Below are 17,536 nucleotides of genomic sequence, written 5' to 3'. Positions count from 1 at the left end.
TAGTGCTTCACTCTCCAGTTCTTTATATGCTGTGAACCTCCAGTGTCTACGCAGTTGTTTCTAAGGTAACAGATGAGGATGTGTTGTGAAAAAAATGAATCAGATCTTGAATATTCAAGACCTCTTCAGTTGCAAAAAAAGAGGAAAGGGCAATATCATCACAACTGAGTTTTCCTAATATTTATTAGACCCTGGCCTGATTTGCAGGCAAGAAAAATATAATCCACCCTAAGGCTGCATTCTGAAAGTACAGCAGTGTGTGCTGTTCCAGGCATGTAGACTGTCAGAAATTTTTAATCAGAGCCATAATTAAGGAATTACAGAGGCTGTTCTCAACAGAGCCTCATCGCCTCATCGCAGGGTACACACACAGAGAATACAGATGAAGAATGTGTTTGGTAAGATTGTGCCTTCATTCCAACCTCTGACAGTAATGCAGAAATCTTGCTGTCAGAAATATGATGCACAAACCAAGAAATACATTAAAAATGTACATGTATACTCATTCTTCAAGGGCCAAAATATGCATTATTTCCATCAAAGAAAAAGGATCAATATCCTTCACCTGTGATTGATTACCTGAGTTGATCTTTTTTCAGTTAATGGGATCACTGGGTTTGGGTTTTTTTTGTTATTTTGGGTTTTTTTAAATTGTCTAGAACTAAATTTTGTTTCTTTGAAATGCTGTTTGGCTTATTATCTGAGTCCAGAAATCATAAAATTATGAATGCAAGCAAGGCACAAAGAGAGAATATTAACCGAAATATCATGTAAAGCTTTCAGAAAACTTTTGTTGCTACAGAAAATTAACTGATTTCTTTGCTTAACAGTATATGACATATATGTTTATTGATATATGCATTCTGGAATATGCACAAGCACACCCATGACCTGTGATAAAATAATCATAAGGTATTTTTCAAATGCCCATTATAATGACGTCTAAAAAATAAAATTCACAGAAAAGGATCAGCCTGGATAAAAATATCCAGAGCTGTATTGCTTCCCATGTTGTGTAAGGACACATCAAGACATGGTGCACAGCAGCTTGAGGATCATGTGACTGCACAGGTTGTGACTATTCATACCTGTGTTTCTGCTTCTGAATCCTGTGCTCTATCCAGTGTGTTACAAATGATTACACACTATAAATGCTTGGAATAAAAACAGTTCAAAATATTTATATAACTTGCTTGGGAACATTCTTCAGTGACTATTCTGCATGAAAAGAAAACATTAACAGTTTTGGGGATTTGTATCATTTAACAAACTAAAAGAGGATGCATTGAGTAGGGTCTTACGTTCTTGGAAAGATGTGAAGAGCATCTGGAATCGGCTGTTTCGACTGCCTTCATCTGCCCACATACGGATTACACCAAGACCTGTCCGTAGCATTACATCATTAGCAACAGTGCTGCAAAACTTTGCTTTCAAATCCTCCACAGAGCTGCTTCCATCATAGACAGCTACAAAATTCCTTTTGCATTCATTAGAATTCTGCATCTCATAATCCAAGAACCGCAAATAGATCTATGAAACAAACAAACAGCAAGGGCAACAGGTACAGATATTTGAGAATGACTAAATACAAATTAAACGTCTTTGCTCTACCTTGTGGGAGAAAGACTACACAATGTCACCATCAAAATAATTTTTCTGGAGCTGATGATCCATAGACCACTTCCCTGGATGGGCATTAGTACAGAAACTGATCACTGTTTGCACTTCCTGCTATTTTGTATTGTTTCAAAGTAGAATCCAGTGGAAGATCTAGGTATTTTTGTTCTTCTTTGCAGTAAGGTCCTAATTTATATATATATAATTGTCTTTGAGAAGTATGTACAACAGTCCTTCAAGCTAAAGGACAGACAAGCTAGACATTTCTTCTGTTGCTGGCTGGCATATTATTGCTCTATTACTTGCCTGACATGGAAAATAATAAGGCTAATAATTGCTGGTCCCTTCCTGGAGTCAATGTGTGTCATCTTTGTGATGTCTCAGCCACACTGACTTAGGAAGTGAGAATCTGGAAGCCAGGCAGAACTCAATCATTAATCTTTTTATGTTTCCTCAAGCAATTTGGCCAGCGTATCAGCTTTTCTAAATAAAGCCTTATGGTATACATCTTCGTAATTTAACAGGCTTTAAATCAAGCATATTTTATGGAAACTGCTAGAAACTTTGAAAGTTTTTTTAGGAATTTTCTCCTGCATACAAGAGAAATTCTCTCATAAATCTAACAGATGTCTTGCCCTTGCAAAGAGCTCATAAATCTACTTTAAAAGAAACAGAAGTGAGGAGAAAATGCTATTATTTGATATTCAATTCTATATGGACTTTAATATGGAAAACTACTAATTTTAAACACAATTGTTAATGCAAGCAACATAAAATATTCCAGTAACAGAGAAGCTAAGTAATATTTTCAATAGACATATGATTCATAATCAAACTACCAAGCGTATGTGGGAGACTTCAGGAGAATGATACAGAAAGGTGAAGTAGAGCAGAAATAACATGAAAAGCCAGTAAACATATCTAGCATCAAGCTATATGCATCTTCACTTAAAAAAAAATAGCCAAAAAGAAACTCCAGTGTATTAGACATTAAATAATTGTCTTTACAAACAATCTTACTAACTTCAGCTAGTTTTTTTACATGCACAGAGCAATTGCTTAAAAAGCTGTTCTGGATTTGCATCAAGTACACAAACATAGCATTTCCTAGTAGCAACAAGAATCACAACTTAATTAATATATTAAAGTTCTTATGGTTTGAGAAATGCATGCTATTAAGCAGTTTGCCACTGTTTAATAGTAGCTCAGATTTTTAAACGAGCCTTTTCAGGCAATGTATTATGGTACATTTTCATTCCTTGTTACACTTTGCAAGTAGTTCTCTGAAAATAACATTTCTAAAGCAATTTTACTAGCATATAAAATTTTATATATTAAGTTTCATTTTGCTAACCTTTTCCTTACAAAAGGTTGTGTATTTCTTATAATAACCCCTACTTATGTTCCAACATTCCCATCCTCCAGAACAGCTCAGCAGACACAGAGCTGTGATACCCACACCCAGCAACCAGCCACAGCTGGGACATACTGAAGAGCTGCTTCTGTGTCTTAGACACCGTTTGCTTCTGCTCAAACAGGAGTATAACAGGCCATGTAAAACCCTGGCATGCAGCCTCTCTTGTAAAGCTGCTGAGATAGTCCATGATCCATCTCTGCATACATTTCACTTGGAATGGGAAATTACATGTGCATCTTGCTTTTCTTTCCTCCACTAACAGAAGCTGCTGGCTTCAGATAGGTGCTTCAGCAATTGCCAGTTTTGTCACAGGTAATGCAATAAGAACCTCCTGCAACTGACTAAATGCAAAATTATATACACAAGTATATAAACAAGTCAGATAAATACCTCATAGGAATGCACAGAAGGCTTCCAACATATTATTGCTATGATTTTTTACGTCATATATGCCTATCATCTGTATACCATGCATATGTTCTATTGTACTATGCATGGATATGGTAAACCATACAGATATCATATATATAATATTTTTGTCTTACTACACTCTTCAGGAAAGCTCTTACTTACTCCAGAAAAAAACATATCTTGGTTTGACTGCAGAAAAAAACTATATTTTGCTTAATGGGGAAAACATCCTTAATGTTTACTTTATTTATTTATATTCTTTATTTCTGGACTGCTCTTATATATATATATATATCATTTATATTTAGATAATATATAAATTTATATTTAAATATATATGTGTGTATACTCATATATAAACACAGAAACATCTTGTACAGTGTATCCAGTTTCAGTATTGAGGTGTAATTTATATCAGTTTCCAGTCTTACAAGAAATTTCTTTTAAGACTTTGTCTTGAAAGCATCAATCAATTATTCTTGACCTCTTTCAACACATTGCTCACAGGATCACAGAATCACAGAATTGTTGAGGCTGGAAAAGACCTCTGAGATCATCAAGTTCAACCGATGACTTTTCACCACCACATCAACTAGACAGTGGCACTAAGTGCCACATCCAGTCTTTCCTTAAACAACTTCAGGGATGGTGGCTCCACCGCTTCCCTGGGCAGTCCATTCCAATGTCTGATTATGAGGAAGTGTTTCCTAATATCCAACTTAAATGTCCCCTGGTGCAGTTTCAGACCATGCCCTCTCATCTCATCACTAGTTGCCTGAGAGAAGAGCCTGACTCCCACCTGACTAACACTACAGCTGAAGTCTTATTTCTATGGGCTTATCATTGACAGTCTCTAGTTTCTGGTGGCACACTAGCCTTAGAAAATAGTAAAATATTTCTTAGAGTAGCAGTTTTAAATTCTGACAAGGAATCAAGAGAATGATAACTTAAAATTTCATTTTGAGCCTGTCAGTGAAGAAGCCAACACTTCCAGTTCTTCCCAAGCCTGAATTCTGTGGTCAATCATGTGTGTTAATTTCTCTGTATGATAAATTCATCTATTGTCATGACATATATAAAACTGCTAAGTACTGGAACCACTGGAAAGAAATATTTGGCTTTAAAATCTACGTCTATCCTTCAGAAGACAGCCAGCATCTTCCCTAATGGCATGAATTAGAGAAAATATGTTCCTGATACTCTTAAGTTAGAGTTTCATTTTCATAGTCTCCTTTGGAGATACTATTCCCAGAGCTTTATATAAGGTAATGAAGACTTGATCCAAAGCTCACTGAAATCAGTGTGTATAATTTCATTATAGTTTATTTGGATCAGACTTATGGATAAAGACTGCAGTGAATTTTTAAAAACTGGAAACTCATTGCAAAAACTGACAACCTGACATTGGATCAGATTTTATTTTAAAAAGCTGGAATAATTTAATTGCATCTGCACACCTCTGCCAATTTTTATGGGTTTATTACTATATATTTAGTATTGTTCCTGTAAGAGCTACACTGGCAAAATAAAATGACTAATAAATTGAGTTCCCCAGGGGAAGAATAAAAGTGATTACGTGACAAACTTATCTAATGCAAAATGTTCTTGATACATAGTTTTCTGAAATTAGAAGCAATATTCTTAATATTTTCACTAGTATGTGGATCTCACTAAAATAAATTAGGCAGAAAGTAAGAAAAAAAATATCAGTATTTCCGGTTCCTTCATTTACCAAGATCTTAGTCATTACTTTTATCAGCAGTGTATAAGAAACTTTGCCCCTCCAAAAGAATGAACACAAATTAACAAATAAGAAGTGACAAACTCAAATGCCACCTTCTGCCTCAATAAAGCTTTTTTTCGTTTATGCCAATGGGAGCTTTTAGAATAACATTTCTGGAGGTAGTGACATATTGCATTAGCATAATCGAGACATTCTTGTTGAAAAGAACACATTCTTTGAAAGAAGAGGCATAACTGCCCTATCTTCTTCGTTCACATTTTTGTTGTAAAGTTTTAACAAGACACTTTCCTCAAATCAACAGTCTCTTATTACCTAGAAGAACAGTCTGCTAGTGCACAAGTATTAGCTTTTACTGAGCTTCAAGATGTCAACACCATTAGCAACAAAACTGATAAAGCCTCACTGTAACCATGGCATATATATTTACACTCAGTCAGATTGTATTTTAAATAATTGTTTTGTCATATAGTAACAAAAAAGTTAATGCTGAATAAATTTTACCATTTTTAATTTAAATTTGAAAACAACAGAAATCTCTGACTGTATATATTAGGAAAAATAAAAGAAAAAATTGCCATAAACTATGAATAATATATCACTTCAGTGAAATAGTCAGATTATAATCTCTTCATAATAAATAATTTTTATGAGTTCTGCTTTTTAATCCATCACTGAAGGTTAGAGCTGACAGTATGATTGATCAGGTCAGTCAGGAAAAGCTTCAAACCATATCCCAACATACCAGCCTTAATATATGTGCACAGTCCTTTATAATGCATCAACACAAACCAAAGCAAACAAACAAAAGGCCATTGTTCAACTTCTAAAAGCAATTTAGATGTAAGACAAAAAGTCTTCTCTTCATCAGCTAAGGCAAGATTTTACATATTCAGTTTCTAGGTTCAGTGAATTCTCTTGTAAGCACAGGACTGGGTTAAATGGTCCAATGTTCTTCTGCATTGCTCAGTGATCTGTTAAAGTATTTGTTTTGAGTTTTGTTCAGATCTGTGTAATTAACAAATAAGTTTCAAGATGATACCTCTAGTATTTAGGCCCGGGAAGCCCATTTTTTAAAAGCAGGTGGTACAATGCTAATTAATCTTCAAGGCAAAAAAAGATGACAAGCATACCAGCCTAAAAAGCATATTACTAATGATGCTGAATTTGTCTTCTAAAGTAGCCTGTCCCATTGCTGAGATTTTAAGCTTGTTTTTTGAAAATCAATATTACTTCAACGTGAAAGTGGTAACAGTTCATATTCTGTTTGCTTTTTTTGTTTGTTTGGGTTTGGTTTTTTTGACATTTTTGGGCCTGCAGCTACCAGTCTGGGGCTATGCTGTGAAAGCAGAGAATTCCATACTTCGTATTTTCCCCTCTGCTGGGGTTTGGAGAGTATTGTCTCTTGAAGGTGACAACTTTACATGGTACAACACCCCATGATTCACAGCCAGTCTCTGACATTGAAATACCATTTTCTTGGACAGATGAAACTCTTCAGATTTCTTTGCTTTGTCCTTGTTTTTTTTTTTTCAGATTTCTCTGAGTCCCCAGTAACTGACATTCTAACTGTCAACTCATCCTAATTTTTCTCTCATACAGTGGCAGAATGTTTGCAAGTCTTGCAAGTGACAGCCTTTACAGCTCCTTGGTGCTGTTCTGCTTTTTAACATTGAAAACTGTAGATCACATCCTGATTCTACTGTTCTCTTTTATAGATGTTTTATTACTTCATCAGTAGATTTTTAAAAATTGCATTCCCTAACAATTATTTGGTTTGAGGATGCTGAGGTTGTTATATTTCTACACCTGAAAGGAATAGATTCTTGCTAGCTAAAAAATGGGGGTTTTTTTGTCAGTGCTACTCTGGCCTGTGTATTACCACACCTGCTAGAGAGATTCTACATACACGATTCTACACATGTACGTCTTGCCATCTTCATCTAACAAAACTGTTTCAAAAAAGTAATTTTAATAGTTTCACACAGGCAAACAATATTTTCTACTTGTTAAAACGTAACTCGTTCACCAGGGTTGCCATATGGATGTGTTGGGGTTTTTCATTCATAGTATTATTTGCATTAACTGTATGTTAGCAAGTTTCAAAGCTTCTTCAGAGATGGAGCTCATCTGAAGCCTGTAAAAGTGTCTCTCGCTATGAGTTTTTCCAGTCTCTAAATTTCATTTTTCTGTAACATTTCAGGAATCACCATTCAAATGCCTTAAGTCTTAGCATACTACTTAAAGCTCCTGTTCTGCATCTCATTAAGAAGCTTCCCAAAATTAGGAATGTGCTACTTTGCCAGTGCTGACATCTTGAACTGTTTTTCTTGCTCTCTCATCTGAGAGCATGTTTCCACTTCACATGCAAGAAAGGAAAATGTTTTGGTTCAGTCACATTTTTTTAAAGACTTGTAGCTCTGCGATTTCCTTCACCAAGTGTTTCTTCTTAATTGTCTAGGAAAGGTGTGTGCAACAGCCCATTGTTTCTCCAGAATATGCTCAATCTGACAGTCAAAAACCTGGAACCAAACAGTCTCTCTGATCAAGTATGTGACTATAAGGTGCATTAAGGGTTTTAGAGCCTCTACCATGTAGCAGTACCTATCCTTTGCAAATATGCAAGTGTCTTGTTCCCACTTGGTCTTTTGGCCCGTGTTAGGCCTTGAGTCTCATGGCCTTGGCCTTGCCTTGCTGAGCTCCTGCTTTAGCTCAGGCTATGACTGGCTCCACTGCCATGGGCAAGACCAGCCACCAGCTCTGTCACAACCACATCCCAGCCACCATGACTGGTTGTGCCCAACTCTCCTCATCAGCCATGTCCTGGCCCTATGGCCACTCTCATCCTGGCTCCCCACTGTGTGCTGTGCATCCCCTTCCCACTACTTCCTAACAGCTCTGCTTGGAACAAATGATACTCTTCATAGACAGCTCTAGTTTACGGATACTGCAATAATATGTCAAAACTAGATACTTCTAAATTAATCCTTTCAGTTTCTGAAATTTGTATTAAGTCTTGCATTCTATAACATGTAAAGATACCTTCTTTGCCAAGTAGCATGCTCAGGTGGGTTGTGAGTATTAGGCATCACTTTGCTTAACTAGCTTGCAATTTCATTTTATTTCTTGTGGTGTGTCTAGACTATTTGCCTAGTCTCAATGTACTTCTTGCTCATTCCTTCTGAATAGATAGCTTCCATTTGACTGGATTTAAATTAATGAATTTCTAGCTGTAGTTTGGATGTTCTTTCCTGTGGTGACCAGAGCCTCTGATTATAAGCACTGATTTCTGTTTTTTTTCCCAGCATCAAAACATCCTCTTCATAAAGGTTTTACTACTTTTATCATCAGTTCTCTCGGTTTTTTCTTCCCTACAAAACCTCTCAAGGAATAAACATGATGCAATGATACCTTGCTGGGAAAGCTACTTACCAAAGGGGGCACTACCCGAGCACAAACGTGTGTTCTGTCTCATAGGAGGCCTTTTGTTACACTCTGCCAACACCATCAAGCAGAAAAATGCATTTAATCAATATTATTCTCTAAAAAGCATTTATTTAAGATTCTACTGTAGTCAATAGTATCTCTGAAGTTTTTCAAATCTCAATGTGATAAGCTTATCCACTTCTTCCTTAAGGCTTTGTTCTACAATAAAGAATTATAGGATGGGGAGGGTTCTCCAGCCCTTTACTGTTTTGGGTAGACTGGTCAGAAGCTCCCTTCTTCATTTTCCATTCTTGTTCTCTTGAATTCTGCTTCTTTAAGTAGTGCAGAATCCACAGTATTTCTGAACTCCAGATCCATAGTTATCTTACTCAGTAGGAACTGATCTTGACTGGTTGCAAGTAACTTGCAATTTGCAAGCACTCAATGTGAAATATAAGGCTCCAGGTCTGCATATAGATTGATATTGGGTTTAAACTGCCTTTTACTGTCTTCTGCATTTCCAGCTCTGCATGCATCTTCAGTATTTTAGTTCTGTAAGGTAATCAATGATGGCTCTATTTTAAGTGTGTACAATACATTTGCTGTTCTGTCCCATTCTAGCTTGCTGAGTATAGCAGCAATGTTGCATCCAGACTGTCAGTTTGAACCTCAGGCTTAGAAAAAACAAGTTCATACTCTCTGACTGATCTCAGTGTTCATATGTTGAGCTCAGACTTGGCTTGAATCTGAAATTGCAAACCAAGGAAAGGACTTGCAACTTGCTTCTGCAGACAGTTTAGAATGGATGAGCCCAAGCCAAATGAAATTGCAAGCAGTCCACATTCTGACGCAGTTTAATTAAGAAACTAAAGATATAAAGGTCCAACCCAAACTCCATCTGAGAAACTCTGGCCTTTTAGGCATAGTTCCCAGTAACAAACTGTGCAGCCCAGAGTACAGAAATATGTGGATTTAAAGATGTCTGCTTAGTTCTCACTGCTCTTAGCAGGAGAGCCTGTTTTCGTAGGTCCAAGCTGCCATAAATTAGAGTGATGTCACTGAATTATTTTTTTGGGCATGTCATTAGTTCAAGGTTAGAGAAGCAAAAAGGAATCTGACTGCAAAATATGGACAATAGGATGTAGTGCAATAGAATCAAGCCCATAAACAATCTTACCATAAATCTTACTTAATACAAAGTTTTAAAAAAATTGTATCCACTAATTCCTTCCTTAATATCTGAAAATCTTACAACCTTTCTCAGTAAGGTAATACCATCACCATAAGTGTGTATGTGTACATACATATACATATTTGTGTATATATGTGAAAGCCACGTTAATGATGTTCAAGTGCCAAATTTGAGTTACCCCTCCAAGATTAATTCAGGCTTGAAAACTGTGGGGTCTTCAACTTCACATGTTAAGAAATACTGATTTATATGCTTTTATATCTCCCTGTCTCTCTACCCAGAAAATTCAGTGAGACAGAAGCAGCAGGATTTGCCAAGAGATAACTCAGCCCACCTCTTTGTCTAAAGTTAGGATTATTTAATGTTTCTCTCATTTTTCTGAGGTTTTTACCTAACCTGCACTTTAAGATTGCTACCAATGTTGGCTGAGCAAACTTCCTTAACCACACATTCCTAATTCCTTCCCTGTTGTTTGCAATTTTCATCCCTAGTATCTAACCTGCATTTTTCTTTTGGAGTGCAGGACTATGGCTTATCCTATAGACATGGAAGCATTCCTTCCTCTTCATAAAAGCCATTTATTTTCTGGTATCATGGTCCTTCACAAAATCTTTAGATGACACTAACCAGCTTCCAACTTTTCCTCAAGTTTTCTAGAACTCACTCATCATTCTTGTTTCCAGATGCTTTTCAGCTAGTCTACACTTTTTGTAACACAATACAAGTAAATGCAGGTATAGAATTTTGTGACAAATTAAACAGTACTTTCATAACAGTAGTAATGTGGCATTCTTCTTTTAAACACTGTGGTTATGGTTATGTAGCTACACAATTTGTATTCTTATATCGGGACTGAAGTGTGGATAAACCCTAGAGGAAAGTAAATATAGGATTTCTATCAGGACTTTGACTCTAACAGAACTGCAGAGTTAGATCAAGCAAGAATATCACAATGACATTATATGATCAATTAAACATAAACTGAAATTAAGAATATAGAAAAAATATAAGACAATCTCATTAGCTTATTTAGTAGTGAAGATTCTGATAAACACAGTTCTAGTTATGTGTTTACCTGATTACTTTCTACTAATATATGCAATAATAATTTATCATCCCACTCATTTCACACCTATAGCTACTTACTATAGCCAAGTGAGTAGCTAATCTACTTAATTGAAAACCTCTATTAATATTGAATTTATTAAAAATAAAATAAAATATAACATTAAAACATGTTATGGAAATAATTTATCTGTAGTCTTTATGAGCCAACTATTCTGCTCCTCACCTCAACTTTCACAATAGAAAAATGCTGATACTAATGATTTTTTCATCTGGAAACCCTTCCTTCTGCTTATTCAATATCAAATGCTGGAACAGTTAGAGATATTCAACACATTCTGCTCTGAGATTAGACAAAAAAGCTTTATCTATTTAAAGATGGTGGAGATTAATGAACATATAAATTATACCTTGTAAAACTTTTCTTGTTCAGTAAAAGATAGCTGGAAAAAACATAAGGTGTAGTTGTCTTTAACACAGTGAATTAAAGTAGGTGGGAAGCACAAAGCTATTGCAGTTGCAAAGAGAGGAGAAACAGTAGTGTAAGCAGCAACAATTAATCCATATATTAACTGATAAGACTCGGATAAAAGAAGAACTGAAACAGAATCCAAGACAATAATTGTTAAGTTCATTGTGTCCCCCTTCTGCTTCATACAAAGGCTTTTCTTGCTGACTGGGGTGAGAGAGAACATTTTTTTTGTCTGTGGTTTTAAACCAAAGGAACTAAAGGTCTCCTACAGCAGAATATTAATTTACCCTGGTTTCATTTTCACAGTTCTCAGATGGGAAATGATGATGACCTTAAGGAGCCAGTAATGTTCCCTTAGTAGTCTCTAAATTAGGTCTTTGAAATATATTGAAAATTAAAGCAATAAGACCACCTCTTGCTTAAGAAAACATGTTAATTATTTAAAAATCTGAGAAAATTAAAAATTAATTTAAGAAAATTACTTATGGCATTAAAAACATATTAACACTGCCCACATAATTACTTATAGAGAAAGAAGGTTATTTTGGCTGAGGTGACATATATCCTTCCATGGCAGAAGGAAAAAAATAGTTTACACTTTCAGTCTGTAAAGTTATCAGGCAAGATCTGACTGTACTAAGAAAGGCACAACATATTAGGAAAGTCAATTTCTTAAATTAAATGGCAAATCAGCAAGTGGATGAAGGACTGACCTTGGATCGGGGTGGTGCTCGGATATACCATTTACAGTCTACCGCTTCAGTTTCAGAAGCTTTTCCTTCTTTGACAATTTGCACAGATTCCACAATTCCTTCAGGTCCTCCCATCTCAAACTCACAAACTGAATGACAAAATACCAGAAAAAATGAAACCTGAACAGCAAACAAAAATATTTTCTACAGCAGAGTGCAAAGGCCTCCAAATTAAAACAAACGAACAACAACATACCAACCTGGTAATGGTTTCAAAACACCAAGGTCCTTAAAATCCGGATCTTAAAAATTGAGAAAGATAAAAATTAGTTCTGTTCAATATCTTGTCTATAATGTCAATATGCTAAAATTTGACAATGCAATTCAATGATATAATTATACATATATTTCTTGGAAATGAGACATTTTTTGAAAACTATGGCAACACATTAATTTTTAATGCAGAAATTATTGATACTATCCTACCAAGTTCTTTTTTTTTTTTTTTCTGTTATGAAATCCTACTTTTATCTCTCAGAAGAGTGAATGAAAAAATATTTCTGTATACACTAGCAAGCAAGATCATCACACAGCTAACCACATGATATTTTAATATATCAGTCTAATGAAAAAGGATATATTTACAGATACATTAAGATTTTGTATTTTGCAATTTGATTATAACACTCAACTTGAGAAATCTAAACTTCATTCTGTGTTTATGAGTAGTCTGCCATCCCTACTGACTAAGAGGAGACACTTCATTTTACAAAAGCATCCGTTTGGTCTTTCCTGAATATATATCACAAGGATTTACCAGGGAATTAATTGTTTGAACAAGATCATAAGTCTAATACATATGCTATTTTTTATTAGAAAAACATTATTGCATTTACTGTCTGATGTGCTTTGTATTGTGCTTTTATAGACAAGTGTAGCATGCAGATGAAATGAGTTTGGTCTTAGAACTATGCTTCAATCGGTAGCTATCTACAGATGAATCATAATTTCACAAAATTTGGTCCAGTAGAAGCAGAAATGTGAAGGAGGCTAAAGCATTTCAAAAGAAGGTGATCATTTCAGAATAGACTGGTCTTGTCTGGGGGATTTTTAGCACTTGCATTGCTTTTCTATATAAAATGTATGTTCTGCATTATTTTTCTCATCTCAGGAGAAAAAAAAACAACAAACACAACAACAACAAGCAAGGCAAAACCAAAAACAAACAAAACAAATCAAATCAAAACAAAAACAAGGAAGAAATCCTTTGGTCTTTACTTATTTTCTGAGAAATTGATAGGATCTGGTCTTCTGAAATATATTCTTACTTATATACAAACACTCTGCTTTAAGCTTCCTCTGAGCTACTGCCCAAGTTTGCACAAGAGGAAAAGCAAGGTAGAGTTTGAGTCATATGAACTGATCTTGTTTCAGGATTGGATCAGTACAGAAAAAGCAATAATTAAAAAGATGAAGAGAAAATTTAGAAGTAGGAAATGTATCAAATTGAAAAATAAATAACCCACCACCAAAACTCCTGTTTTGCTCTAGCTTTAGTTGAGCCAGGACAGTAACAATCATAACCAAATAATATCCTGAAGAAGTCTAGTGCTGTATAGGCAAGATCAGCCATATTAACCTGAGCAGGGAGAGCATGTTGACTTCAAAAACTGCAGTTGGAAAATCACTTTTCTAAACTCTTTAAACAGGCTGCTGCTGTTTTTACCAGTCCACTTTTAGAGTTAAACAATATAAATTGTGAGTAAATACTCAGGAACTTAAGGGACTGCAAATATAATTAAGTAGACAATTAACTTTAATTGTTAAGCAGTAAACAGATACAAAATCCAGCAACACTATACGTAATTCAAAATTTCAATTAATGTACTCAGATGTTGATATCTAGTGCTGAAAGCCAGATACTTAAATGAAACCTACTTTGACTACTTGTTCAAATTAGTATCCAAACTGTAATTCTTCCTGTTGCTGAGTTTTCAAGGATCACTCTGCTCCACTGAAAACACTCCGCCACATTAGCAAAGTATAGAAGAAAGACTATTGAATTAGATATTTTGTCAGTTCATACTTACCAATTAAGTCTAACAAAAACAAAATTACTGCATTTTAAAAACAGATGAGAAGAAGATTCTCTAAAGCACAAGAAATAATCCTAATCTTTGTTCATCACCAGCATGATTCTCCAGACCTTAAAAAACGATTGTACAAAATATACCCAACTGTTGTGGTTTAGACCCAACCAGCAGCTAAGCACCACACGGCCGCTTGTTCACTCCTGTCCCCCAGTGAGATGAGAAGGAGAAAATATAACTAAAAACTCACGGGTTGAGACAAGGGCAGGGAGGGTTCACTCACCAGTTATGGTCAAGAGCAAAACAGACACAACTCGGGGAAAAAATCCATTTAATTTGTCACCAATGAAATCAGAGCAGAACAATGAGAAACAAACCCATGTCTTAAAAAATACTTTCCACCACTCCTTCCCTTCTTTCCAGGACCAAATTACTTTGCTTCCACTTTCTCTACCTCCTCCCGCTCAGTGGTGCAGGGGGACGGGAAATGGGGTTATGGTCAGTTCAGTACACATTGTTTTTTGCTGCTCCTTCCTCTTCAGAGGGAGGACTCCTCACAGTCTTCCCCTGCTCCAACATGGGGTCCCTCCCACAGCAGAGAGCCCTTCACAAGCGCCTCTGACAGGAGTCCCTCCCACAGGGTGCAGTCCTTCAGGAACAGACTGTTCCAGCATGGGCTGCCCACAGAGTCATGGCCTACTTCAGACACCATCCCTGGCATGGGATCCACCACAGCTGCAGGTCTGTATCTGTTCCACAGTGGTCCTTCACGGGCTGCAGGGGAATCTGCTCCAGCACCTCCTACCCCTTTCTCATTGACTTTGGTAACTCTGTACAGGTATTGCTCTCATGTCTCCCTCTTCCCTCCCCTGTAGGTCCTTTAGCTATTTCCCTTTTCCTTTTCTTAAACATGTTAATTGCAGAGGCATTATCATGGTCACTGGTGGGCTCAGCCTCAGCCTCCAGCTTTGGAGCCAGGGGAGCTTCCAGAAGCTTCTCACAGGAGCTGCCCCTGTTGCCCCTCCCCCACTACCAAAGCTCCATCACAGAGACCAACATATATTCTTCGGTGAGCACACATACAGAGATACCTTAATGTCTGTCTGTATTATTCTTCTATACCTAATCTAAGACATACAGTGAACTGGCCGTGACATAGGCAATGTTCATTACCATGATGCTGCATACAAATTCGTAAAGCAAATTTGTGTCACCATTGAGCACAGACCTCATAAACTTCAGAAACTTAAACTAGTGTTTTATTCTGTCCCAGAACCTGTGTCCATCTGCTTGGAATACATGTGACCCAATGTCAGAAGTTCAGACTGGTTTAAGTGCCCACGTTCTTTGTACATCCAATAGCGATGGACAATAGACGGAAGCTTTTGGAAACAATACATCCCAGTTTTTGACAGTTGCCTAAAGCAGAAAAAATTTCTTTCTGGCTCACTTGTTCTACTAACTATAAGAGTAGGTAAAGATTCATTTGAATAAATGCCTACATGTTAGAATTAGGTGTAACAAATACTATCACACATGCACTATGATAATGAGTAATATATTTGGAATATGTTTTGGGGGGTTATTTTCAGCATTTCAAGCGGAACATGTTACAGAAGATTGTGGAATCAGTGTATATTTGCCTTTATACCAAAAAAGAGGAGGGTATATAAAACTTTTTTTAAATCGTTAGAAATCTGAAATGTAAGTAAAAAGAGAGCTATTTGGGAAAATATATAAGGCTGATGATCACAAGTGAGGTGTACGAAGCAGAGTTATTATCTCATTAAATAGAATCACAGAATCACAGAATCTTAGGGACTGGAAGGGACCTCGAAAGATCATCTAGTCCAACCCTCCTGCCAGAGCAGGGTCACCTAGAGCACATCACATAGGAACACGTCCAGGCGGGTTTTGAATGTCTCCAGCAAAGGAGACTCCACAACCTCTCTGGGCAGCCTGTTCCAGTGCTCTGTCACTGTCACAGTAAAGAATTTTTTTCTGATATTTACATGGAACCTCCTATGCTCCAGTTTGCACCCATTGCCCCTTGTCCTATCACTGGACGTCACTGAAAAAAGCCTGGCTCCATCATCCTGACACTCGCCCTTAACATATTTGTAAACTTTGAGGACGTCGCCCCTCAGTCTCCTCCAAGCTAAACAGGCCCAGTATATTTTTCCTAACTTACACCAGAAAATTAAAATCTTTAAAATTCTAATCCTTGAGTGGTTTCTGTAATAAACAGGTAGATAGTATCTAACACAAACAGAGAAAATGCATAAAGTTCAAACTAAATACTAGCAACAAAATATTCTGGTGGTGTTGTTAAAAATCTATTTAAGAAGATAAAATTTCGAATAAAAAGCAGTTACATGTTCATGGATCTCTGTCACAAAACTTATTAGACATCTGATTTACCATGTAAATACTCATGGAAAAGTAAAGAGAACTGCACATTCAGCAAACAAGCACTTATTTGTTTTCAAGTTTATGAAGTCAGCTTCTTTTCCAATGATATCTGGGAGCCTAAATCCATCCTGCTTTTTTGAACGGTGAAATACAATTCTCTGTAAAAGCAAAGTTTGCAGACCTCCATATAGAACAATGGGATTATTCAAAGGTATTCTATATGGTTGCCTCATAGTATTTGATAATACAGTGAAAGTACTGGAAGATTTTAAACAAAAAAAACCCACCAAAACCAAACAAAACAAAAAAAAACCAAACAAAAAGCCCACAAAGAACCCCAAAGAACTAAGCAAAATAAATACGCAAAAATACACAAATTATTTTCTTGTTGAAAATTACATTTGTTCTGATTGATCTTTGCAGTTCTGCAGTCTTGTTGAAACTTCAATATATGTGTCTACATGTGTATTAAATATATCAAAGGTTCCTCAAAGAAAGCCTATAGTTTGCTAGATACCCTGAAAAACAGCTGTAATTATAGCTGCCAGTAGTGTATACTGTATTTGGACTTTTTTTTTTGTATGTTCTTTCTTTTAAGAACAACATTGCGAGCTATTTGGGAAGCTACATATTTATATATGCTTCTCAATGCTTCTCTAGTGTTTTACTCCTTATCACTGTCATGAGAGAACTCAAAGGTGGCAATTGCCGATGTAGAAGTGAATACAATCTTGATATTTCACCTTGAAGTTCTACCTATTTGATCAGTAAGAAGTCATATGAAGACAAAAAAAGCAAAAAAAAAATATTTGTAATCTGGAGAAGTTCAAGAAACTCTGGTTTTGAGCCTGTATCCCTATAAGAAGACATTACTTTGTCTTGCTTTGGTGATCTAACACCTGCTATTTGTCTTAGGAAAAAAAATATAAATGAATGCTTCAAGCACTAAATGAAGTAAAATCATATTTAGAAAAACACAGTCAACCTTTTCTAGCTACTTT

General features: G+C 36.0%; 1 protein-coding gene across 4 annotated transcripts in view; it reads right to left on the bottom strand.

Annotated features, from left to right (window-relative positions):
- Window positions 1-17,536, bottom strand: part of NETO1 (neuropilin and tolloid like 1) — a 64,521-nt gene that overhangs the window by 16,422 nt on the left and 30,563 nt on the right. For 3 of the 4 annotated variants that reach the window (XR_007888778.1, XM_051612264.1, XM_051612265.1), the window contains exons 5-7: window positions 12,294-12,335; window positions 12,055-12,182; window positions 1,302-1,530 (exon numbers count right to left, since the gene is read on the bottom strand). Coding sequence is in view for 3 of the 4 variants with exons in the window: in XM_051612264.1 (XP_051468224.1) it covers window positions 1,302-1,530; window positions 12,055-12,182; window positions 12,294-12,335 (399 nt within the window). In the remaining variant the exon portion in view is untranslated. Of the gene's footprint in view, window positions 1-1,192; window positions 1,219-1,301; window positions 1,531-12,054; window positions 12,183-12,293; window positions 12,336-17,536 lie in introns of those variants that run through there. The other variant, XM_051612266.1, reaches the window with a different exon arrangement.

This window comes from Apus apus, chromosome 2 (assembly GCF_020740795.1).
Source record: "Apus apus isolate bApuApu2 chromosome 2, bApuApu2.pri.cur, whole genome shotgun sequence".
NCBI lineage: Eukaryota > Metazoa > Chordata > Aves > Apodiformes > Apodidae > Apus > Apus apus.
Note: the sequence above shows the minus strand (reverse complement) of the source record. Positions and strands in the feature narration are given on the sequence as shown.